General features: G+C 38.3%; 1 protein-coding gene across 1 annotated transcript in view; it reads right to left on the reverse strand.

The window, feature by feature from the left end:
- DPYD (dihydropyrimidine dehydrogenase) overlaps positions 1 to 26,504 on the reverse strand; it is a 1,003,571-nt gene that overhangs the window by 550,818 nt on the left and 426,249 nt on the right. The window contains exon 12 of the mRNA XM_062191802.1: positions 6,083 to 6,267. Within this exon, the coding sequence (XP_062047786.1) occupies positions 6,083 to 6,267 (185 nt within the window). The remainder of the gene's footprint in view (positions 1 to 6,082; positions 6,268 to 26,504) is intronic.

The raw sequence follows: 26,504 nt of genomic DNA on the forward strand, positions 1-26,504 counted from the left end.
TCAGTATATAATTAGTAAAGATCACATCAGTTTGTACCCACGCAGAAACACAAAGTGTAAAAATACTGTTTCAGTACTAGTTATAGCATCACTTCGCTTTAAACGACACATTAGGGACAGATCCCACATGGGGTGTAAGTACACAGTGACTCCTGTTGCTGATTTAACAATTTGACACTCCTGTTCATGGCGTCAGTAATCTCCCTAGGATCCAGTCATGAGTTGCCAAGGCTATGGAAGCCTTTAGAGTTCACCGACTTCGATCTTATTCCAATAGGGTCATAGTCAAAGTAGAAGTTCTCTCCTCCCTTCAGAGAAAGGTACCTCCTTCTTTGATGGCCCCGTTCTTTCCACTGGGATCTCACTCACAGAGATCTTTCATTTAGGTCTTCTTTTTTTTTTTTTCTTTTCCATGGTATCTTGGCTTTCCATGCCTACAATACTCTCATGGGCTCTTCAGCCAGATCCAAATGCCTTAAGGGCTGATTCTGAGGCCAGAGTGTTGTTTAGGACGTCTGCCATTCTATGAGTCTGCTATGTATCCCACTTCCCATGTTGGATCTTTCTCCCCCTTTTTGATTCTATCAGTTAGTATTAGCAGACACTTGTCTTGTTTGTGTGATCCCTTTGATTCTTAGACCTATCAGAGCCATTGGTTGTGAAGTGAAATTGATCACTTGGACTAGTGAGATAGCATTGGTACATGCCACCTTGATGGGATTGTATTGGAATCCCCTGATACATTTCTAACTCCATCATTTGGGGCAAGTCTGATTGTGCATGTCCCAAATTGTACATCTCCTCCCTCTCTTTTTCCACTCTTAAATTTAACAGGGATCACTTTTCAGTTAAAATTTAAACACCTAAGAATAATTGTGTGTTAATTACAGAGTTCAACCACTAGTACTAGAACAACAACAACAACAACAAATACTAAAAAGGATAAAGTATTACACTGTACATCTAGAGTCAGGACAAGAGCTGAGCAGCAACTTTTTTTAAAAGATTTATTTCTTATTTATTTGAAAGGTAGAACTAGAGGGAGAAACAGAGATAGAGATCTTCCATCTGCTAGTTCACTCTCCAAATGGCCACAATAGCTGGGGAAGGGCCAGACTGAAACCAGGAGCCAGGTGCTTCTTCCCAGTCCCCGACATGGGTCAAGGGGCCCAAGCACTTGGGCCATCCTCTGCTTCTTTTCCAGGAGTTTTAGCATGGAATTGGATCAGAAGTGGAGCAGCTAGGACTCATGCTAGTGCCCATATGGGATTTTGGCAATGCTGGCATTCCAGCTGCTCCACTTCCTATCCAGCTCCCTGCTAACGCACCTGGAAAATGCAGTGGAAGGTGGCCCACATCTTTAGGCCCCTGCACCGACATAGGAGACAGGATGAAGCTCATGGCTCTTGGTTTTGGCCACAGTTGTTGTAGCCATTTGAGGAGTGAAACAGTGGATGAAATATCAATCTCTCTCTCTCTCTTTGTGTGTGTGTCTCCATCCCCTTTCTTTGTATCTTTGCCTATAAAGTAAACAAAATGAGTCTTCTTTTAGAAAAAGAAAAAGAAACACATAAGGAAGAGGATGAGAAGGAAAAACTGGAAGGGCAAGTGGAATTCAAGCCAAGGAAATGGGTGGAATATGCGGAAAACGATGATTCAGGAGAAATCTTGGTGTATTGGTCACAAATTGGTGTCACAAGCTAAGGAGATTAAGATTTAGCTTAAGTGTAAAGAGGAGCCACAAGAGTTTTAAATAAAGAAATTAGGAGCCAACTTGTATTCTAGAAAGATGGCTCTGCTCAGGGTAGGGCATAGAATGCAACAGGGGAGAAATTAGAGGCAATTTCAAGGAAGGTGATAGAGATGAGAACTAAGTTAATGACAGTGTGGAGAGAGAAAAATCCCACTTTGTCTATGAGTTCCTTTTTAGCCTTTCCACTGCTTAGCACTTTGCCTTCCACACCCTGGCAGAAAGCTAGAAGCGTTGATTTTATTTGACAGAGATTTTTACCTACCTTCCATCTCTTCTTCATTTTAAAATGTAATTCAACACTTAGTTTGACAAGTCTGAAATCCTTCAGCCAAATTCAAAAATCTTACTGGGCATGAATTTTTTATTTCATATTCCAGACACTGTCATTCCTAGCAATATGTGTTTCTTAAACACAGGCGTGTTTTTCTTCATCATAAAGGTCTGTTTCTCTCTTCATGAGTAAGTGAAACTAAGTAAAATAATTGCTAATGTTTTTTTTTTTTTTCAGGACACATTTATCAGATTCAGGGAAGTCAAAAGACAACAAGGAATTTGAAAGAAAAACACTATCAAGAATCCTTTAGGAGAGGTCACTAGCAATGAAGACGCCATTTAGGACAACAAGTCCAGTATGGGAGCACCTGGGTTCCACAGTTGAATCTGACTCCAGAATCCAGCTTCCTGTGAACGCAGACCCTGGGAGGCAATAATGATGACTCAAGTAATTGGGGTCCTGCTACCAACATGCAAGCCATGGACTGATTTATGGCTCCTACCTTCGGCCCCCACTAGGGCTGTTATAGGCACCTGGGGTGTGGACCAGTGGACGAAAGGGTTCTCACTTTCTCCCTTTCAATCAGAGGAAAATATTTTTTATACAGGCATTCTTTAGAATGGTAATTGTGTAACATTACAAAATTAAGCTATAAAATATATTTAAACTTTTTTTGTATTTTAATTTAAAACCTGTAAGTGGATTTAAATGTTTAGGGAGAAAAAGCAAGCCTTTCTCCACTGACCATGTTCAGTTTTATCTTTTCAAATCTCTCTAGCATCTCTGCCGTCCCACCATTTTCACTTCTGCAAACCGAATTCACACATTCACTGGGTTGTATCTGGCCTAACACAAGAGCCTCTTCTCCTATACCTGTTAACTGCGTTTTCCTGACAAGTAGCTCTTTTCCTGAGACTGAATCCTTTCCGACTTTTTTCCACAAAAATTCCTTGTGAATATATATCAGTAATGTTACAGTTTCCTTTGATTGTAGGTTTGTTTTAATGCTGCTACTCAGTAAAGCATGCATTAGCCGTAGGGGTGGGCATCTGGTCTAGTGGCTAAGATGACATTTGATGCCCACATGCCATATCATAGTGCCTGGGTTCAACTCACACCTCCACACCTGATTTCACCTTCTTTTTAATGTGCATCCTGGAATACAGACGGTAAAGAATCAAGTAGTTGGGCTGGTGCCGTGGCTCAACAGGCTAATCCTCTGCCTAGCACGCCGGCACACCAGGTTCTAGTCCCGGTCGGGGCGCCGGATTCTTTCCCGGTTGCTCCCCTTCCAGGCCAGCTCTCTGCTGTGGCCAGGGAGTGCAGTGGAGGATGGCCCAAGTGCTTGGGCCCTGCACCCCATGGGAGACCAGGAGAAGCACTTGGCTCCTGCCTTCAGATCCGCGCGGTGCGCCTGCCGCGGCAGCCATTGGAGGGTGAACCAACGGCAAAAGGAAGACCTTTCTCTCTGTCTCTCTCTCTCACTGTCCACTCTGCCTGTCAAAAAAAAAAAAAAAAAAGAATCAAGTAGTTGTATGCCTGCCATACCCATGGGAGATTTGGATTGAGCTCCCCACCTGTGACTTTGGCCTAGCCTAACCCCAGTTGTGTGTATTTCAACTCTGAAACAGAAGAGTGCTGATCTCTGTATGTCTGTCACTATTTATCCTTCAAATAAAAATACATACATAACAAAAAATAGCCATTGGCCTAATATTGATTCCCAACTTGATTTTGAAAATTGCATTAGTCTGTATAATCTAAAAGTGTGAAGACTGCTGATTTAGTGTGTTTGAACCTTAGAGTCAGAAATGTCAAATACTGGATGTGGAATGGTATTGGAATGTTTGGTTTAAAAGCAGTGCACGTCAAAGACATCCACATGACCGTAGTTGGCAAAGTAGGTTAAATGTGCATGTGAGATGTCCACCAGGCACCTGGATTATGGAAGGAATTAAGGAAGTACCAAAAAGGAGGCAAGATTGGGAACCATGAGAATGCTATGAAAATGAGAGTGAAGTCAGGAAGCAGAAACACAGAATAGAAGGTTTGGGGACAGAAAGAGCACAAAAGCCAAAACAGGAGACTGTCCCCTCCACTGTGTGGAGACACATCAGACACAGGACTGTTTCCTTCAGTCACTGCAGGGACTGGAGCTGAAACCCCTCACCAACTTCTCTGCTTTGATTTCCAGGTTTCTGTTAAGATTAAAATACTGGAGTGCTCATCTGGCTCAGCAGTTAAGAGAGTTTAACACACCCACATCCCATATAAAAGCTTTCATGATTGAATACTGGCTCCACTCCCAATTCCAGTTCTCGCTAATGTTGACTCTGGGAGGCAGACAGTGATGGCTCAGTTGGTTGAGTCCATGCCACTGACTTGGGAAACATGAACTGAATTCCCAGCTCTCAGCCTCACCCAACCTTTGCCATTGTGGAAAGCAAGCCAGTGGATGTGTGCGGCCTCTCTCTTTCTTTTTCCTTGTTTGCCTAGCCTATTCACTTCCTATTTATAACTGATTTTTAGAGATTTTTTAAAAAAGATTTCTTTATTTGAAAGGCAGGGTGACACAGAGAGAGGGAGAGACACTGATCAAGAAAGTGAGGTTTCATCTGCTGGCTCCCTACTCAAATGGTCACAACAGCCAAGTCTGCCTCAGGCGGAGGCCAGGAGCTAGAGCTCCATCTGGGTCTCCCACATCGATGGTAGCAGCCCAAGCTTTTGGGCCATCTTCATTTTCTTCCCAGGTGCATTTGCTACATCTGAAGAATGTACAGGGAGCTACTTCTGAAACAGAACAGCCAGGACTTAGACCAGTACTTCAATACAGGATGCTGGCATAGCAAGCAACGACTTAACCTGCTGTGCCACAACGCTGGGCCCTAGGGGGATTTCTTTTCTTGTTTTTGGTTTTAATTTTAAATTTGGCATCTCTCTAACCGATTCTTATATCACAACTTTGTCTTTATACAAAACCCATAGGTGGCTTACATTCCTTTTTAGGGTCCTCCATTTCTGTGACACAACATCCTGGCCCAAATCCAACAGCTCAAATCTCACTATTCAGAGATCCAGGGATGAGATGGAAATAGGTAAGTCAGTCAAACACAGAAATATGATGTAATCAGTAGCAAGCCCAAGCCCTACCTAACAGATAACTCCACAGGAACTACAAAAAAGAATAGAATGACAATTAGAATAAATGGTCACAGAAAAGAGGAAGAAATTCAATGGAATATTAAAGACAGAGTGAGTTTTGTTAGCACATTGGAATAAATATGGAAAATCAAGAGAAGGAAGGTAGGAAAGGATATTGTGAGTAAAGAATCTTTCCTGAATCAGAAAGAGAAAATAAGAATTTTATTAGCAAGAGGAAATTTTCCAGAAATATTTTATGTAAATGAGGTGATTTTAACTACATTTAATTAAATTTTAGAGTAAGACAAAAACAGAGCATTTACTCAAAAAGTAGGACTACCAAGTGTAATATATGGTTTCTTTCCCCAAGACTGCACAGTCACTGCATATGCAAGAGAATGTTTGATTTCATATTTTATCATTTTTACATTTTGAATTTTGTCAAAAAACTAAACATCAAAAAATTATAATTAAATTCATGAAATTTTTGTTTACACTTAGGTACACAAAATTTCAGAAATGTATGAGACCTTATTTGATCCAAATATATGCACCAAATAGTTCTGGATTGTGTAAGATCATGAATATAAAATTTATCTCCTATCAGACATCATAAATACACAATCTGATTTTTAAATACATTGCTCTGTGTATTTAAGCTACTGATAAATACCTTGCAGGTTGCAGAAATAAATGACTTCATGGCATTCCACTGGTAGAAACGCATAATGAATTCACAATCAATAAAAAAAATCCTCATATCCAGTCCACATTTTCAAAATTTTATCTAAGTAAATATGCATGTGGTATATTTATTATACATCTTTGGAAAAGCACTTATATATGAGTATCAAAAATAAATTAAACACTTATTCACTGGGAAAAATTAACTGGAACTGATGGAAAATGCTTACCTGTATGTATCTGTGAATGTACCAGGAAGCTTGCTTTCCATCATTCACTGATTCCACTGTGGTATTAGCCACACCAACAATATCACCACCTGCAAACACCCATGGTTCACTGGTTTGCATAGTTTCTGGATCTACTTCTGGGAGATCCCATCTGTTAAATTTTATAGGACTCAAGGCTTCTTTCACTGGAAAAAAAAAAAAAGACAACAGGCAATGACTAATCTGTGTACACATAATAATTTGAAAATCAAGAAAAATTAACAATTATTTTTCTAGGGATTCAAGCAACTGTTTATTTATTTATTTATTTATTTTTGACAGGCAGAGTTAGACAGTGAGAGAGATACAGAGAGAAAGGTCTTCCTTTTTCCGTTGGTGCACCCACCAAGTGGCCGCTACGGCCGGCACACTGCGCCAATCCGAAGCCAGGAGCCAGGTACTTCCTCCTGGTCTCCCATGCAGGTGCAGGGCCCAAGGACCAGGGCCACTGTCCACTGCACTCCCGAGCCACAGCAGAGAGCTGGACTGGAAGAAGAGCAACCGGGACAGAATCCAGTGCCCCAAATGAGACTAGAACCCGGTGTGCCAGGGCCGCAGGCAGAGGATTAGCCTAGTGAGCCGCGGCGCCGGCCCAAGCAACTGCTTTTAACAAACCATAAAAACTGGAAGTTAGCAGAATATTGAAGTTAACATATTCAATATATACTGGCTTAACTTACTTGAAATACACCTCATCGGAATAAACACCACAGATTTGGCAATGTATCAGACCTGGTATTTATATCTAAGAAGTACTAGAGCTATGAAACAGGAAAGTACAGCCACTTAAATGCATATAAAATGCATTTTCTAAAACTTCATTTATCTATAATTGTTATTTTCACAACTCTGTGATAATTCAAATGATTACAAACTTGTTCCCATGCGTCACAGGCATAAGTTATATCATGGATTTGGGTGAATGACCCAACTTGTCATTCCACAGGACTTCTTATAAAACAAAATGAGACAAAGTTATTTGCATTTTAACCAAATTGATTACACTTAGTGTTAAACAATTTAATGGACTCAGTAATACAGTCACATTTAGCCAGTAATTTCTGCTTTGTTTGTTTTGCAAAAACCAACAAATGCAAATATTATGATGAGTTTCTTGTGGAAACTGCTCTGCATAGTATTTTTTACAGTTATTTGCTAAATATGCCATGCAATAATGAATCTAAAAGTGCCATGGAACAGGGAAGAGGTTGAGTTCCTTTGAGAAAAATATCTAAAGGACATTTAGTTACATAAAACTGAGATTTGGAAGAACTAAAAAGAATTTAACTGAGAAAAACTGTTGTACAACAGATGAAATAAAGGAATGTGGGCAGTAATACCACACAAGATGGATCAAACTGAGCCTGTGTTTAAGATAAAATATTCCTTCCAGGTACTCACATCACACTTTTTAAGAACAGCATTTCTGAAGCTGGCACTGTGGCATAGGGGGTAAAGCCACTGCCGGCAGTGTTGGCATCCTATAGGAGTGCCAGTTCAAGTCCCACCTGCTCCACTTCTGATCCAGCTCACTGCTAATGCACCTGTGAAAGCAGTGGAGGATGGCCCAAGTCCTCGGGACCCTGTAGCCATGTGGGAGACCCAGAGGAAGCTCCTGGCTCCTGGCTTCGGATTGACCCAGCTCTCACCATTGCAGCCATTTGGGGAGTGAACCAGTAGATGGAAAATCAATCAATCAATCTCTCTCTCTCTCTCTCTCTCTCTCTCTCTCCATCTGCCTCTCTATAACTCTTTCAAATGAATAGTCTTACAAAAAAAAAAAAAAAAGACAACATCTCAGAATGGATTGAAGAACCTGTCCTTTACTCCAATTCCAAAGAGAAAATAACAATTTAAACTGAAAGAAAAGTGTTTTGGAGATCCTGGAACAAAACAGTTACTTGTTAGATATATCAAAATCAAGCACAAAATAAAATAATCAAATGTAGAGGCTAGCGTGGTAGTGCATTGGGTTATGCCTCTGCTTGCGAAGCCTGCTTCTCATATCAGAGCACTGGTTTGAATCCTGGCTGTTCTGCTTCTTATGCTGGTACCTGCTAAGGTGTAGGGAAGGCAGCAGATGATAGCCCAGGTGCCCAGGCCCCTGTCACCAGTGTAGGAGACCTACATGGAATTTCAAGCTCCTGACTTGAGATTGAACCAGCCCAGGCTATTGTGACCATTTGGAGAGTGAACCAGCAGATGAAAGATATCTATTCTTCTCTCTTTCTGTAACTCTGCCTTTCAAAAAATTTACATTATTAAAAAATGAATAATCAAATGCAAAAATATTTTGACACCTACCAACCAATCATTTCTTACCAAAAACAGAAAAAAAAACATAAGAATAAAGCTTATATACATACTTGTTTCTTTCTACATAAAGGATATAGGAAGTATAGAAAAAATTGAAGGGATAATTGCTGTCTGTTTTTTCCACCAGGTACGAGGTCAGGAATGTGCCCATGCTGTTTACCTCTGTACAACAGAGCCCAGCAGGGTTCTTGGAGCAACAAAGATACTCAGTTGCATCAATGGATGCATGAATGAGTGAATGGTTAGTTCCTTGCTATAATACTCAAGATTTTATTTTGAAAACTCTTCTGTTATAAAGCCGGAAGCATCACAATACCAGATTTCAGGACATACTACAGGGCAGTTGTTATCAAAACAGCATGGTACTGGTACAGAAACAGATGGATAGACCAAAGGAACAGAATAGAAACACCAGAAATCAATCCAAACATATACAGCCAACTTATATTTGATCAAGGGTCCAAAACCAATCCCTGGAGTAAGGACAGTCTATTCAATAAATGGTGCTGGGAAAACTGGATTTCCACGTGCAGAATCATGAAGCAAGATCCCTTTCACCTTACACAAAAATTCACTCAACATGGATTAAAGACTTAATTCTACGACCCAAAACCATCAAATTATTAGAGAGCATTGGAGAAACCCTGCAAGATATAGGTACTGGCAAAGACTTCTTGGAAAATATCCCAGGAGCACAGGCAGTCAAAACAAAATTAACATTTAGGATTGCATCAAATTGAGAAGTTTCTGTACTTCAAAAGAAACAGTCAGGAAAGTGATAGGCAAACAACAGAATGGGAAAAATATTTGCAAACTATGCAACAGAAAAAGGGTTGACAACCAGAATCTACAAAGAAATCAAGAAAATCCACAACAACAAAACAAACAACCCACTTAAGAGATGGGCCAAGGACCTCAAGAGACATCTCTCCAAAGAGGAAATCCAAATGGCCAACAGACACATGAAAAAATGTTCAAGATCACTAGCAATCAGGGAAATGCAAATCAAAACCACAATGAGGTTTCACCTCATCCCGGTTAGAATAGCTCACATATAGAAATCTACCAACAACAGATGCTGGCGAGGATGTGGGGAAAAAGGGACACTAACCCACTGTTGGTGGGAATGCAAACTGGTTAAGCCACTATGGAAGTCAGTTTGGAGATTCCTCAGAAACCTGAATATAACCCTACCATGCAACCCAGCCATCCCACTCCTTGGAATTTACCCAAAGGAAATTAAATTGGCAAACAAAAAAGCTGTCTGCACATTAATGTTTATTGCAGCTCAATTCACAATAGCTAAGACCTGGAATCAACCCAAATGCCCATCAACAGTAGACTGGATAAAGAAATTATGGGACATGTACTCTATGGAATACTACACAGCAGTCAAAAACAATGAAATCCGGTCATTTGCAACAAGATGGAGGAATCTGGAAAACATCATGCTGAGTGAATTAAGCCAGTCCCAAAGAGACAAATATCATTTGTTTTCCCTGATCAGCAACAATTAACTGAGCACCAAAGGGGAAACCTGTTGAAGTGAAATGGACACTATGAGAAACAGTGACTTGATCAGTTCTTGTCCTGACTGTTGTTGTACAATGTAATACCTTATCCATTTTAGATTTTTTTGTTCTAGTACTAGTGGTTGAACTCTGTAATTAACACACAATTATTCTTAGGTGTTTAAATTTTAACTGAAAAGTGATCCCTGTTAAATTTAAGAGTGGGAAAAAGAGAGGGAGGAGATGTACAATTTGGGACATGCTCAATCGGACTAGCCCCAAATGGTGGAGTTAGAAATGTGCCAGGGGATTCCAATACAATCCCATCAAGGTGGCATGTACCAATGCTATCTCACTAGTCCAAGTGATCAATTTCACTTCACAACTGATCACACTGATAGATCTAAGAGTCAAAGGGATCACACAAACAAGACTAGTGTCTGCTAATACTAACTGATAGAACCAAAAAGGGAGAGAACCATCCAACATGGAAGTGGGATACACAGCAGACTCATAGAATGGCAGATGTCCTAAATAGCACTCTAGCCTCAGAATCAGCCCTCAAGGCATTCGGATCTGGCTCAAGAGCCCATGAGAGTATTGTAGGCATGGAAAGCCAAGACACTCTGGGGAAAAAAACAAAAAGGAAGACCTAAATGAAAGATCTCTGCGAATGAGATCCCACTGGAAAGAACGGGGCCATCAAAGAAGGAGGTACCTTTCTCTGAAGGGAGGAAAGAACTTCCACTTTGACTATGACCCTGTCGGAATAAGATTGAAGTCGGCGAACCCTAAAGGCTTCCATAGCCTCAGCAACTCATGACTAGAGCCTAGGGAGATTACTGACACCATAAACAAGAGTGTCAAATTGTTAAATCAACATCAAGAGTCACTGTGTACTTATGTCTCATGTGGCGTCTGTCCTTAATGGGTTGTCCAATGTGAAGTAATGCTATAACTAGTACTGAAACAGTATTTTTACACTTTGTGTTTCTGTGTGGGTACAAACTGATGAAATCTTTACTAATTATATACTGAATCGATCTTCTGTATATAAAGATAATTGGAAATGAAAAAAAAATAACTTGGTGTTAAATTGGAAATTGCATATAAAATTAATTCTTTAAAAAATATCATGTAGGATCTCTGTCCTTAATATGCTGTACATTGTGATTTAATACTATAACTAGTACTCCAACAGTATTTTTCACTTTGTGTTACTATGTGAGGGCAAACTGTTGAAATCTTTACTTAATATATACTAAACTGATCTTCTGTATATAAAGAGAATTGAAAATGAATCTTGATGTGAATGGAAGGGGAGAGGGAGCGGGAAAGGGGAGGGTTGCGGGTGGGAGGGAAGTTATGGGGGGGGGGAGCCATTGTAATCCATAAGCTGTACTTTGGAAATTTATATTCATTAAATAAAAGCTTTAAAATAAAATAAAAAAAAACCAAAACCAAACAAACAAACAAACAAAAAAAACTCTTCTGTTTATATTTCTTATGCTATTGCACCTTTCATTGACAATAAAATTAAATATTCATGTAATTATTTTCAATGCAGAATGACATTTTGAGATTTTTCTAATGTATTTAAAGGTCACATGAACAGAATCTTCATCACCATTGCCAGTTGCATAACAGATCATCACTACCATCTGTTGACAGTTGCTTGAGTTGCAAGGAAGTCAGCAATGACTATGGCTGATCAATTCAACCTGCCTGAATAATGACCACTGAAATTTATCATCATTAAATGCTGCATGTCGTGAGTTTTCTAAATAGAGGCACTTTTCTTATATATGAAAGGAACTTCTTTGTCCAAAACTTTGACAAAACTTTGGCCCACACAGAAATATGAAGTAAAGCTGATTTTTAAATGAGAAGGAATTAAAAATTTTTTATTGACAGATCAAAGCCCTTTTATATATTTATCTAATTTTTATACGAGTAGTCTTGAAAATTTAGTGAAATTTCACCCCAAGCTTGAACAAGGTAAGGATTATGCCTTAGATACCCCCAATATCTCATAGCATCTACTGGAGTTAAAGCACAAATACTGTGAATTTAAAGAAGTTAAATCTGGGTCCCTCCCTTGCATGGTCCTGTGTCTAATACTGAATTTGTAAATTTTTTCATTCCTAAAGGGAAAACCTCAAATTATATAATATTCAGACCTCACAGGATTTAAGTCTATGCTTTAACACACTGCGTTGTACATGTAGGTGCCTAGTGAGTGCTGATTAATTAAATTTCCTGAAGAATGTGCTTTATGGTTTCATTGATGCAAAAATGTATATAGTAAGATTCCTTGAATATTCAAGTCCCATCACAAACTCAGTTAATAAGCAGTCAGGAGTTACTAAAAGTTTAATAAATAACTGCATTTCTTAAAGTATTTAGTACCAACACCATAAGCCACCACTGGAACATTTACCTCTAAGTTCAAATATACTCTTCTACTGCATCCTCATAGTATCATTGTATGCCCCTAAACATTCATATATAATCTTTTACACTTTTAAAATCAAAATTTTCTCAATATTTGATTCATTCACCTTTTGAACTCTTGAATCTAAATATCAAATGCTTTAATTATTTATTAATTGGAACTATCCAGCTAACCTCACTAAAATCAAGCAATTCATTATTCGGTACTGTATTCCAAAATAGAAAAGGCTATTTTTTATATTAAAAATGACCTCAGTCTCCTGAAACTACTGAATTTCCATCTGTTCATTTCAAAGAACTTTCAACTGAGCAATTTCCTAGTTTCATTCCAGAAAGAAAAAGAAAAGAACACTTTGAAGTTACATAACTTAGTATGATATTATTGATGTCAATCAAAGTAGACATCATTGTATAAATTTTAGTGTTAGTATTTAACTTGTCAATATGTAGAAAAGGATCATTGAACAGCATAACATGGACAACACAGATGAATATAACCAATGTTAGAAAAGGATAGAAACGTTTTAATTGGTACCAGCTAGTTAACCCAAGAATGACTGTTTATCACGACTTTAACATCAATTGGTTAGCATCATTTCCTTGTAGGTACAGTAACCTCTATGTAAGCATATGGAATATATTTATGATATTCATTGAAACACTGTTGAATCTGATCATGGATCAAATTAAAAACTTTCTGAATTTCAGTGGAGCTTGAAATTTTGCATTATTTTTTATTATCTAACCATAGTTTTTAAAGTTTAAAAGTATTTAACTGGGAAATCAAATCAATGACTCAATGAAAAAAAAAAATCCATGTACATTTTGTCCACAATTTGTGAGAAAGGAGTTCACTTCTTTAGTTGCTTCTTGTGAGGAAAACTTTCATCATCTTCATCACCATAACCATCCTGCTATGAACCGTTCATAGCTCTCTTACACATCTGCCATTACATTTAACTTGGAATCCAGTGAAAGCAAACCTTGGAAACACATCCTCATTTCTGACTTTAACCAATTTGAAAGAAGTAAAAGCGTAAGTGGATGAAAAATGCATATTTACATTCACAAACCAAATAACTGCTTGCCATTTTCTATGAAGTGCATAATGAATATTAATAGAAGGACTGTAGTTTTTTTTCTGTTTTATAAAATAAGGTGGGAGGAGGTAGCAATTTTCATATATTTTATTTAATTATTTTTATTTAATTATTGTTCAGATATTCAGGCACAGTTTTCTCATAGATTTCTGTGAGACTACCTCTTGATGGAGACTGCCATCATGTTCCAGTAGCCATGTAGCTGAGCAGAAAAAGAATTTGAAAAAGAATCCTAAAACCTGCTTATTCATAGTCTTTATTGCTGTGTGAAAGAGAAAGAAATCTGTTAAATGATATGCTGCCTGGAATTTTATGAAGTCTTTAAAAAGAACCAAAACATCCTTAATTCATACCAAACATTCAAGATTTATGTTAATTTTCTGCTTTAATTACTACTATGTTCAAAGGAGCTTATTTAAAAAACAAAGACACTCTGAGGTAGCTTTATAATAAGAACTGGTTTTGAAACAGGAACTTTTAGTCAATTTAATGTTATGCATGGAATGATTTTTTTTATATAGACTTAATTGTATTGTGACACACAAGTTCTTCAATAAGCCACAGCTTAAAATTGCAGAAACCATCCCTCAGGGACACATCACTAGCAGATGCAGATTGCCAAGGTCAATTAAACTGATGTAGCTGCGCTGTCATATATGTAGAAGAGAAACCCACAAGCATATGACAAGTATATTTCTCAGTATTTATAAAAAGATGCCAAGGATGTTATATTTTAGTACATAAATATAAATTAATTCTCCATAAACAATAAAACAGTGGAACAGAAATCATAATGAAGAAGGATTATTAGTATTCTTTGAAGAGTTTGATGCGATACAAAACAAAGGAGGGAATAAAAAACTTTCAAAATTTCTAATATAGTGATGCCTTGAAAGCACAAATGAATTCATCTATGTGCTTGTTGCTTAATTGTATATAACCTATTACCTGGTAGAACCAAAGCACAATGAGACAAAAATGCGAGCTGAGACAATAATCTCAGTAATTCTGAGATGAAAGCAAAATCTTAGCAAGATCAAACAAATTCTAATTACAGGGCCAGGGTATCAGAGGTCTATTTAAATAGAACAACTTGGGGTAAGGGACAGCATTGGAGAATGCCTTCCACTAAGAATGTGAAGTCTGGATGGCACCTGCTTTGTCTTCACATCTCCCTTCTGCCTCTCAGTATTTTAAACAATAAACTCTCTCCCAAGCACAATGGAGACCACGATGAAGAGTCACCATTTTCCTTCTGTAAACTCCTAAAAAGGTAACCTTGATTCTGCACTTTCCTGTTCCTCCATGACCTCAAATATTATCTCACCTTCTAAAGTATTTTCTGTTGCTCATTTTCTACTCTCCTTTCCTGTTTTCAAAAGTCTTATTTAGACATGATTGTCTTTTCTCATGACCATTCTTACTTCATCCTTTACCCAACCTTTTATGAGTAACTCACTTTACCCACTTTTCTGAATACCTAATTTTTCCTTTTAGTTTGTCCTTCTAACAAAAATATGGCCTTTATGAACACCAAATTCCATGACCTCAGTCTCACTTTCTTTTGCCTTCTGCAGCATCCAACAGTTGAATCACAGTTCCTTTGATCTCCCTTTCTGATGGGCAAATACTATGCTATCCAGACTTTCCCTATTGTTAATCTGTCCTTTTTGGGCTCCAGCTCCTCCCCATCTCTTCCATTAATTAGCTTCAAATTAGTAAATCCAAAGATTACCTTGCTTTAGGGCAGACACAGGGTGAGATGAGGAAGGCACCTACAGAACAAAATATACAGAGGTCCTTACTATAAGGGACATAACAAGGGCAAGATGGTATGCTAACCTTGGTTGTGCAGCTGCCTTCCTTGAATTATCACAGCATTCAAGAGGTGCTCACTTCCTCCTCATGAGTCTTTTGATACAGCATTAACAACACCATACTTTTTGCTTTCCCAACTGTTTCCATGATGGTTTTTAAGTCTTCATTGTCCTATTCTGTCCTATTCAAATGACCTAAAAAACATAGCTTAAAAATCTTCAAAACTGGGGCTGGCACTGTGATATAGCAGGTAAAACCACCACCTGCAGTGCTGGTATCCTAAAGGGTGCTGGTTCAAGCCTTTGCTGCTCCACTTGTGATCCAGCTCTCTGCTATGGCCTGGGAAAGCAGCACATGGCCCAAGTCCTTAGGCCTCTGCATCCACATGGGAGACCCGGAAGACGCTCCTGGCTCCTGGCTTTGGATCGGCGCAGCTCCGGCCATTGCAGCTATCTGGAAAGTGAACCAGCAGATGCAAGACTGACTCTCTCTCTCTCTCTCTCTCTCACTTGCTCTCTCGCTCTCTTTCTGTGCCTCTGCCTCTCTGTAACTGCCTTTCAAATAAATAAATAAATCTCAAAAAATAATCTTAAAAATATTGGAGGTGTAGGTGTTTACAGCAAGAGTTAGGATGCCACTTGGGGAACCTGAGTTCCATATCAGAATTTTATTTTATTTTTTATAAAGGTTTTAGCTATTTAAAAGGCAGGAAGACAGACAGAGAGAGGGAGAGAGAGAGATATCTCACCCACTAATTCATTCCTCCACTGCCCATATCAGACAGGGCTGGATCAGGCCAAAGACAGGATCGAGGAAGTCAATCCAGGTCTCCAATGTGGATGGCCAGACCCCAATCACTGTAGCCACCACTGCTGCCTCCACAGGTACCCATTAGCAGAAAGCTAGAATCAGAAGCAGAGCCAGGACTTGAACACAGTAACCCCTAACCACTGCCAAATGGCCATCCCAAATCTTTGAATCATTTATTTTCAACTATCTCAACACTCAGTCAGCTAACTAGTTCTGCCAACCCATCCAATGAAATTCTCTTATTTACTTCTTATATTTTATTCACATCTTCCCTAGCTCATGAATAATGTTAAGAAAATCAATCAGCACTTATATACCCCTTATGTCTGACAAGCATAATGCTGGATATTTTCATATCATATCTCATTTAGACCACAAAACAACTCTTGTGTGTGGATATCATTCTCAATTCAGCTAAGAGATGGCAGAGCCAGTATCTGAATCCAATTATTTCTGACTCCAAAGCTCTTCTCACTACTGACACTTGCGAGGCTGGAAAGGCTGAACAGGCCAGCCAGGGTCTCTTAAAGCATCATGATCCTGAGAAGCACAGAGTAACAGAAACAAAGCAGGCGGGAGTTAGAGAACTCCAAGAATACTAATCTTGACCAGCTTCACAGATTGAACATTTAGATTATCTTTTCCCATTTTGTCAAGCTAACCACTAACAACTTTCTGTTCAACTGGCACCGCATAACTTTCCTTCAAGTCTTTGTTTTTCCTCTACTAGAGTTTGGGGAGCTTATCTAAGTTAGCCATTTCCCCAGCCTCTAGAACAATAACCAGCACATAAGAGGAACCTCCTAAACGTTTTTTGGTTAAAAAATATAACAGTCCATTCCATTTATTTAGTATGCATATTATCATGTCTTGATTTCCTTGTGGGTCTTACTTCTATAATTAGAGAATTAGCTCATGGTGGAATGGAAACCTAAATATTTCCCCTACAGAAGCTTCTAGGGTGACAAACACGCTGACCAAGGAAAAATAGGTACATAGGTCATTTATTTTAAGTGATTTAACAATTTGATTCCACTACTCCTCTGCTTAGACAATATTTGTTGGGAAATGTTTGTAGAATTCCTCCATGCTCAGGACAATCTTGCTCTTTCCAAGTTAAAAGAAAGATGGATGTCAATAATAGCCTGTAGCAACTCCTTTTGTTTTATTTGTAGTCCATTGGGGGTTTCATTTTCATTTCCTAAACTGATCAAAACTAATCAATTCAGAATTAAAATCATCCAAGCACTTCACCTTGATTTGCTTACTGCTCTGTAATAATTCCATCTATTTCAGACTCTGAACTCCTAGAAGATTTGATTTCATTTTATCTGGAAGAGATCTCCTCAAGGAGGTCAGTGTTCTTGCAGTAAATGTATAGGGATTGTTTGCAATTCTCTGTTGGATTACCAAATGCTGCACTTTGATTTGCTTATTTAGATTCAATGATACCATCTACTTAAGACTGCAAGCTCCTTGAAGAAATAGATCATCCTTTAATCTGATTTGGACCATAATCATCATAATTCTATGCACATTTGGGTGCTTAATACTTCTTGGTAATTATGAGACATTGAAAAAAGTAGCAAGGCTACTGAAACACTTCATATGCACTTTTCAGTGCAAAAAAATTTTAAACGTAGAATGATGCCATCAAGTGACAAACAATTTCAGAAAGGAGTAATGAAAAATGTCTAATATAAAATCCCCATTTGCTGCATTTAAAGCATAAACAAAAAACACAGAAAGCCAGTAGTAAATTATACTACTTGCAAAAACAATATTATTAAAATATAAGTGAATACTGAAAAATATTTTAATTAACAAAATAAATCAAATGGAAAAGATTCCCTAAATAGAGCTTTAAAAGTAAGTCTATGTGTGTTTGACTGCCATGACTAATTATGTATCCATGTAATGTGTGTTCAATTTGGGCTTATTTAAATAGCAGAAATGCTCATTAGCTGCAGTATATCTGTGAAGCTTCAGTAAACAGTTTAATGGTTTTTATGTTTAACCAATTTCATAAGTTCCTGTAATTTTAGCTTTAGCAGCTCATTAATGTTATTTTTGATATCCATCTTACAGCCTTTTTTTTCCTTGTCAATCGTCAGTAGGCATACTTCAATGCAAACTTAAAACACATACTAGAATTGTGTTTAAACAATTTTAGTGCATAAATAAGGCACAATTCAAATATAGCTTCTTTACATAGAGCACCAGTCCATGGTCATGCAATCAAGACATATCCGTGGTAATGGGAAAGGGTATGTTCAATAGAATTCCTAATGATAATAATGGAAAAAATTATTGAGTGCTTTTATAAGTATGAGGCTAATTCTGGGATAGACACTGCATGCATTGTCTCTGGATCATCACAGAACAGGTATTATCTCAGTTTTATAGTGGAGGAAGGTGGGACTGAGATAAGTTACCCAGGGTACACCCTTAGGATTTGATCCTAATTACAAATCAGCTACATATGCACAGACTGTAATGCCTCAAGATCTCCAGGGGCATGTGGAGACACATACCTAGACATCCAGAGATTAGATGTAGTTATAAGGATGGGTTAAGTTACAGAAAAAAAAAAAAAGAAAGAAAGAAACTACAGGTGAAAATAGAGCCAACCACATATTTTTAAAGTTGCAGCAAGCACAACCTGAAAAAAGCCCATCAGAGAATGAAAATATCTCTGAGACACACAGACACACAAAGAGGTAATTTTAAGAAGTGTCAAATACAAGAGAAATATAAGGTAGGTAACTGAACTTGCTCATCTGCGGGCCAAGGAGCAGCCAAAAGATGATATGTGCAGTTAAGTAGGGCAAACAGCAAAATGAAAGGAGTTAATCTGGCAAGGACACAAGGCAGTGCATATAGTCTGTTCTTTCTAGGAGTTTATGAATGACTGTACAGGAAAAAAGTCGAGCACTAGCTGGCATTCACTCATCCAATTAGCAAATATTCTTTTGTCTGCCATGTGCTGTAGTAAAATACAGAGAAGAGACCTGTCCTTGCAGATTGTACATTATAGCTGGCAGAAGACAGACAACCAAAAGTAACTAAGTAAGTGAATCCTATGATTGTGAAAATGGCTATGAAGAGGGTTACATAAAAGAAACTGTTACAAGATTGAGTGGAGGCAGTAAGAAGCAGATGAGATGCTTTAGGTCAGAGCAGGAAGGAAGGGTCCGAGATGACATCAGGGCTAAAGCATGAAGCACGGGAAAGACCCAGGAACATGGAGGTAACAGAGCATTCCAGGAAGGGGTACAGTGGCAAGCTCCTTGAGAATGAGCTTGCCATATATATATATATATATATATATATATATATATATATACACATACACCTATACACACACACACACATATACAGGGAGGTTAGAACACATGAGCACAAGGGAGACTACAGGTGGGCTGAGGCAGTGAGGAAGCAAGATCAGAGGAGAGAACAGCCAAGGGCCAGACAAAGGAGGGTTCTATGGGCTGTGGAAAGAATTGTTCTAAATAATGTAGGAAACCACTGGAAATTACACCATTTTTCTGTTTATGAAGATAATTCCAGTGAGATTAGGAGAGAAGAAGCAAGACGCCCAGCCTCTGGAGGTTCTCCGGAATCTAAGAAGGGAGCGGCCTGCATCTGACCACTTCCTAGCAGAGGGCGGGCTTGCTGGACTTCACAGCACACCGCAGAAACTCCACTTCCACATGCTCTTGTCCGCACTGGGTAGTTTATGTAGGGACATTTAAAATAGGCACTCATTGAATTATTTTCTTCCAAACTTTTACCCTTCCCTTCATTCACCTATCTATCCATTCATTCAACAAATACTTATGGAGCTACAGACTGCCCTGGGTAATTTGGATTGAAATATAAATAAACTATCTGTGATTGTATTATCAGTTAAGTTTAGAATATGTAAGATATTCAGGGGGAAAAAGAAGAGCAGGAATCAAAAAGAAGATTCAGCTACGTGTTCCCTATCTGTGTGAAGAGAATGTATTTAATATGAATGCCTTGTAGATTTTCAGTGCTCACCCATCTGGAATAAAATGCAGATGTCAGCCAAACATTAGAAACATTTCTAGAATAGCTATGATGTCTGTCCATCCTTATGCTAATATTTTTCTTCTATACCTTATAAACTACTCGTGTATTTATCCAGCCAGTTACCATAACTGGAATGTACTATCTCTTGTATCTATTCTGTTAATTCCTATCCAGTTGGCATCCATATTCCAAATGCCATTGCCTCTATAAAAGCTTTGATTCTTGCCACTGGTAGTCTGCTCTCTATGTTCACACCAGTACTCTCTCTGTACTAGAGTTACTTGCCACCAAACACAATTTTATTTATTTACAATGTTTTTCCTCTAACTGACTTTAAGCTTCAGTAGAAAGGGACAGTGTATTCATATTTGTGAACCTTGGAGAACCTATTGTAATTGTCCATATTTAAGATATACAGACTGAAACAATTGAATGTAAGATCCCACAAGTACACAGGATTGAAAATTCGAAAGGTTTCAAAATTAAATTGAAGTACTTGGTTTTAATCCCACCATTGGAAAAATAACTAATAAAAAAAGTTTAAAGATTTATTTTATTGATTTGAAGAACAGAGGGACAGGGAGAAAAGAGACAGAAATATACAACTTCCATCTGCTCGTTCACTCCCCAAAAGGCTGCAATGGTCAGGGCTAGGCCAGGCCGAGCCAGGAGCCAGGAACTCTGTTCAGGTTTCCTGTATGACTGTCTATGGCACTGTTTTCCCTGCATTAGCAGGGAGCTGGATCAGAAGCAGAACAGCAGGAACTGGAATCTGTGTTACAATTCAGGATGCTGGTCACAGGCCGATGCTTAACCCACCATGCCATGGTGCCAGCCCCTGGGGGAAAATAATTTCTGAGAAATGTAGGGATGGTGGTGGTGTTGCTGTTCACTTGCCCACAATATCGAAATACAAGGAAAAACACTGGCTCTTGTGAAAGCAAGTAAGTTGTCAATCTACTTCACAGAGGGGTTCAGAAACCACTGGACGTTGACTGGACACATGCTGTATAGTATTCTAGACACCCTTTCATATATTTGTACAGAAAAAATGCTTATGCAAATAATTTAATTAATATTACTCAATAATTTAAATTAAAAGCCTTTGAAACACATTAAAGAACTTCATAATTACAAAATAAGTATGGCCGTCACAGAAAAAAAATGTTGGCATTAGATAGCATAAATCCATATACAGCTTAGAACTCCTGAATGGATGTTAAAGTTAATACTGGGGCGGGAGGGGGCTGGTGCTGTGGTGTAGCAGGTTAAGCCACTGCCTGCAGTGCCTGCATCCATATGGGTGAGAGTTCAAGTCCTGGTAGCTCCACTTCCAATCCAGCTCTCTGCTAAGGCCTGGGAAAGCAGTAGAAGATGGCCCATGTCCTTGGGCCCCTACCCCCTCATGGGAGACCCAAAAGAAGCTCCTGGCTCCTAGCTCCAGATAGGTGCAGCTCTGGCTGCTGCGACCAATTTGGGGGGTGAACCAACAGATGGAAGACCGCCCTCTCTCTGCCTCCCCTTTTCTCTCTGTAACTCTTTCAAATAAATAAATCTTTAAAAAATAAAAAATAAAGTTAATACTGGTGTCTTCCTCCAGCAATGCCAGCACATTATATTTTAACTGGAGAGCTTCCATATTTTGGAGGTAGGTATTACATATGATCCAATGCATTTTTTTAATTTATACAATAACACATTTATATAGTTCAATTGTAATTTGACTGAAAACTATCTCAGAAATTCTTTTCATGTTGTCCTTTGAGCCAAAAACACAAATGCAAGGAAATAAACAATAATAATCTCAATCTGCCATACAAAGCACACATTAAGAAAGTGAACATACAATCTATATCATCACTTTATAATTTAATCAAATTTCACATACTGATATTACATCTCAGGGTACCTTAGTGTAGTTTACCATTTCACGGGAACATAAGGCTTCAGAATAAACTTTGATTGTACTGTAAGTTAACTAGTATCTAAAAGACAAATATCATAGGCCATGGTCCATAAAGCTCAGGGTATCCATTACATTCAATATATGTTGAAAAGTATTGGCTATGTTTTATGATTTCTGTCCTTTGAAACAATTATGCTATTTTTCCATTTTCTACCTTCTTTCTCCAACAAAACTTGCTACATGCCACTGCTCTACTTCTTGTATGTAATCTTTGATTTGATGGAAAACTACTTTGATTTGATTTATCCACTGTCTCCCTGTAAGAATGCATATGATATCAACCACTAGTGAAACCTGGAAAATAAAGATAAGGAAAGGCTCTGAACAGAGCTATTCACAGGGGAAACAAACCTATTCCTATGCAGTTATTAGAGGAAAGTAAAATCATTACAGAAATATCATGTTGTGCTTCAAACGGATGTCTATGGCAGTCGTAAGTAATGTGAGGTTGATTCCAAATCACTTTCAACACTGTTATCAGTTTGACCTCCCTCCTCATCACCTCCACCCTTTAAAATAATTCTAAAGAAGCACTGTGCAAGGATTCCATTATTTTGGATGGTTATTCTGCAAGAAATGCTAGTGCTTATGTTAGATTCCACACCATCCTCATTTTGCAGAATATTTTATAAAAGAAAAGCAAGACATCTTTCAGTTGGAAAAAAATCTGATAGTGAGGGTAATTTTAAGAAAATATATACACTTTTATAATTTCTACTGTTTATTATCCCTGCTGTCATTTTTTTCAAGGTTTTATTTATTTGAGAGGAACAGTTAAACAGAGAAGGAGATATATAGAGGGGGAGATTGTCCATCCACTGGTTCATTCCCCAAATGGCTGTGATGGCCGGGGCTTGGCCAGGTCGAAGCCAGGAGTTTCTTCCAGGTCTTCCACACACGTACAGGGGCTCAACCAGTTGGGCCATCTTTACTGTTTTCCCATGCCACAGCAGAGAGCTGGATTGGAAGAGGAGCAGCTGGGACACAAACCAGCACCCATGCGGATGCCAGTGCCACAGATGGTGGCTTAGCCCACTATGCCACAGTGCCAGCCCAAGACTGCTCCTGAGAATGCTTTCTTGTCCCCAAAATGCAATTCAAAGTAAGGCAATGTGCAAGGAAGACTAAGAAGGACTCATTCTTATCACTGAACCAATCAATACAGTGGATATATCAATATCATATAATTCAGACTTTAAAAAATGAAATGAGAGTATGAGGAATCATACAGTTTTAGCAAAAGAAAGAAGGTGCGGCACCATGGAATATAACTGTCCCCTATGTCATTTCCTTCTTAAGACATTTATTATCAGAAATGTAGTATGGGGCCGATGCTATGGCATAGCAGGTAAAGCCGCTGCCTGCAATGCCAGCATCTCGTATGGGCGCCAGTTCAAGACCCAGCCACTCCACTTCCAATCCAGCTCTCTGCTATGGCCTGGAAAAGCAGTAGAAGATGGCCCAAAGTGCTTGGGCCCCTGTACCTGCATGGGAGACCCAGAAGAAGCTCCGGGCTCCTGGCTTCAGATCAGCGCAGCTTTGGCCATTGTGGCCAACTGGGGAGTGAACCTTCGGATGGAAGACCTCTCTCTCTCTTTCTCTGCCTCTCCTTCATCTCTCTGTGTAATTCTTTAATATAAATAGATAATTTTTTAAAAAAAGAAATGTAGTAAAATCTAATCTTCATAATATGGTGAGATGATTCTGCATTTCCAGAATAATACCACATATATTTTCATTATACTTTTAAGAAATTATGATCTAAACTATAAGCCATAGTATCTTTCATTCATTAATTAAATCAATGTATAGATAGATAATAGTATATGTAATATGATATAGCAGGGCAAACAGGAAAATTTTATTAATAATTCTCAATGTCTGTTTCCAAACATTTTTCTGGTTCTTGTTCTCTGTTTCAGTTGTTGAATGGATTAACAATTCTCAATATAACTAACCACCATTTCTCTTAAATCTGCTTACCTGCTACAAGTTGTAAGTTCTATCAGCATCTTAAACATTTGATTATATCCCAAGCTAGACACACCACACTCAATCCTTTTATCAAATAGGTAAACAAATCCTGAATATTTCACTTGAGAAAATATTTTGATTCTGAGTTTTCTTCTGTATTCCCACTTTCTCTACCTTAACCACTGAAATGACCAAAAAACTATTTTAACTGGCTTCATTGATAATGTCTGCCTTAATTCCAGAGCATTCTTTTAAATTTGACTGCCAATGGATAGCAGGGTGCCTATTCCACATTCCCAGTGCTTCTTTTCACTTGAAGAACCTATCATTGGTGTAACACTCGTGGTGCCTCTATACTCTTGTTACTCCTCAAAAAGCCGAAATTAATAATTCTAACTAGTGAATCTGGAAGAAGAAGTTAGGTCTAAGTCACCCTTGCCAAGCCTCTAACTTGGCGGATGCTCATTCGAGCACAGATTCTGTTTCTCCAGTTACACTGAAAATCCTCTTGGAGTGGCTTCTCATAAGAAGGCTGACCTTGTCGAATCCTTTCTTATGATTGAGGGAGTAATTTCTTCTCATTCAGATATTCAATATTACAAAATACAATTGTCTACAGTATGAATGCCCCAAAGATGACTCCATGGTTTCTAATTCCAAATGATTGAAGAATATTATAAATAGTTCAAAATCCATCTACCAGAATTACTTCCTTCAAGATAAAGATCTTCCCTGCACCAGCTGCCTGGATGTCTATAAAATAAAATTCCAAATCCCTAGCTTAACATATAACCTTTGGCGTCACAAACACTATATAGCCAAATTTCCTGCCATGTTATCCCTACCACTCCCTAGTTTTATATAATCTCTCACCATCTGTTCCAGCTAAATAGGCTAAAACAGGCCATTTTGTCAACCCATACATTTAAATTTGCTAGCTATTTATTTATTTTTAAATAATCATTTGTTTATTTGAAATTCAGAGTTACAGAGAGTGGGGAATGGGAAAGACAGAGAGAGAAAGAGAGGTCTTCTATCCTCTGGGTCACTCCCTAAATACTGCAATGGCCAGGGCTGGGCCAGGCTGAAGCCAGGAGCCAGGAACTCTCTCCAGGTCTCCCACAAGAGTAGCAGTAGTCCAAGCACTTGGGCCATCTTCCATGCTTTCCATGTTTTCCCAGGTGCATTAACAGGGAGCTGGATCACAAGTGGAACAGTCAAGAAATGAACTGGTACCTATATGGAAGGCCGGCATTGCAGGTGGTGGCTTAAGCTGCTATTCTATAATGCTGGCTCCTGCCAATATCTTTTTATATAATGGTCCTTCTTACAGAGAGACTCCTATTCAAATGCTGAAACCCAACCCAAAAGTCATCTCAGATTAGCACAGTAAGTTGTCATTTATGTATTTACATGCCTGTTTTTCACATTAGCCTGTAGATCCCTACAGGGAAAAGACTTTTTTTAATCACGTCTCTATTCCAAGTGCCTGGACTGTGCCTGGAAAATGGTTGTACATAAAGTAATGTACATCACATGTTGAACAATGAGAGTGAGCAGAAATCATAAAACAAAAAGTTCTATTTTGGAAAGAAACATAAAAATTCCAGGCCTTCTTTTAAGAAGATGAGAACATACATGAAATAAGTAGAAGGCTGCAACTTTTTAAAAACAAATTTTTATTTTTAATAACTCATTAAAATGACTGCTTAATCTAACAGTGTGGTGTTGAGCAAAGTGTAGAATCTCTCTGTGGCCTCCCTGCCTTCTACCCCCATTCCACCTCCACACACATAGATTTCAATTTAAAAAATACTTTCTCCAGGAAGCTTTCCCAAACCCCGAGACTCTGTTCTGGGTTTCCTTAGGATATTAAATTTCTCCCAGCACAATCTATTATAATTGTGAGTCTCCCTGTTAGCCTGTGTACTACTGAAGGCAAAGTTTGGTTTTGTTCTTATCACTTCTTTCCCCTGGCATCTGGTTCAGAGCCTAAGAATAGCAGGCCATCAGAAGTTATTAAACAGATTAACCTGTGAAATGAGAGAACTATAATGTATGATCTCTTAGGTCCCACACAGCACATTTAGAAATATAAACAGGAAAACCCCAAGGCAAGTTGTTGTAGCACAACATTCCTAGTGTGTTGTAGATGAGACTTACCATGTTCTTTCTCAATGCTACCTCATCCATCCTTAGATATATTAATCATTAATAAGTTCATTCCTGTGACATTATATCAATCAGAAAGCTCTTATTTCCAGAAATAAAGTACACTATTCTTTAATCTTCTCTGAAACTGTATTACAAATATGTTGGTTGATTAAAAATGCATAAAGCAGTGGAAAATTGATCAATTAAGAGTTTCTTGACTTGAT

Source organism: Lepus europaeus, chromosome 5, assembly GCF_033115175.1.
Source record: "Lepus europaeus isolate LE1 chromosome 5, mLepTim1.pri, whole genome shotgun sequence".
Taxonomy (NCBI): Eukaryota; Metazoa; Chordata; class Mammalia; order Lagomorpha; family Leporidae; genus Lepus; species Lepus europaeus.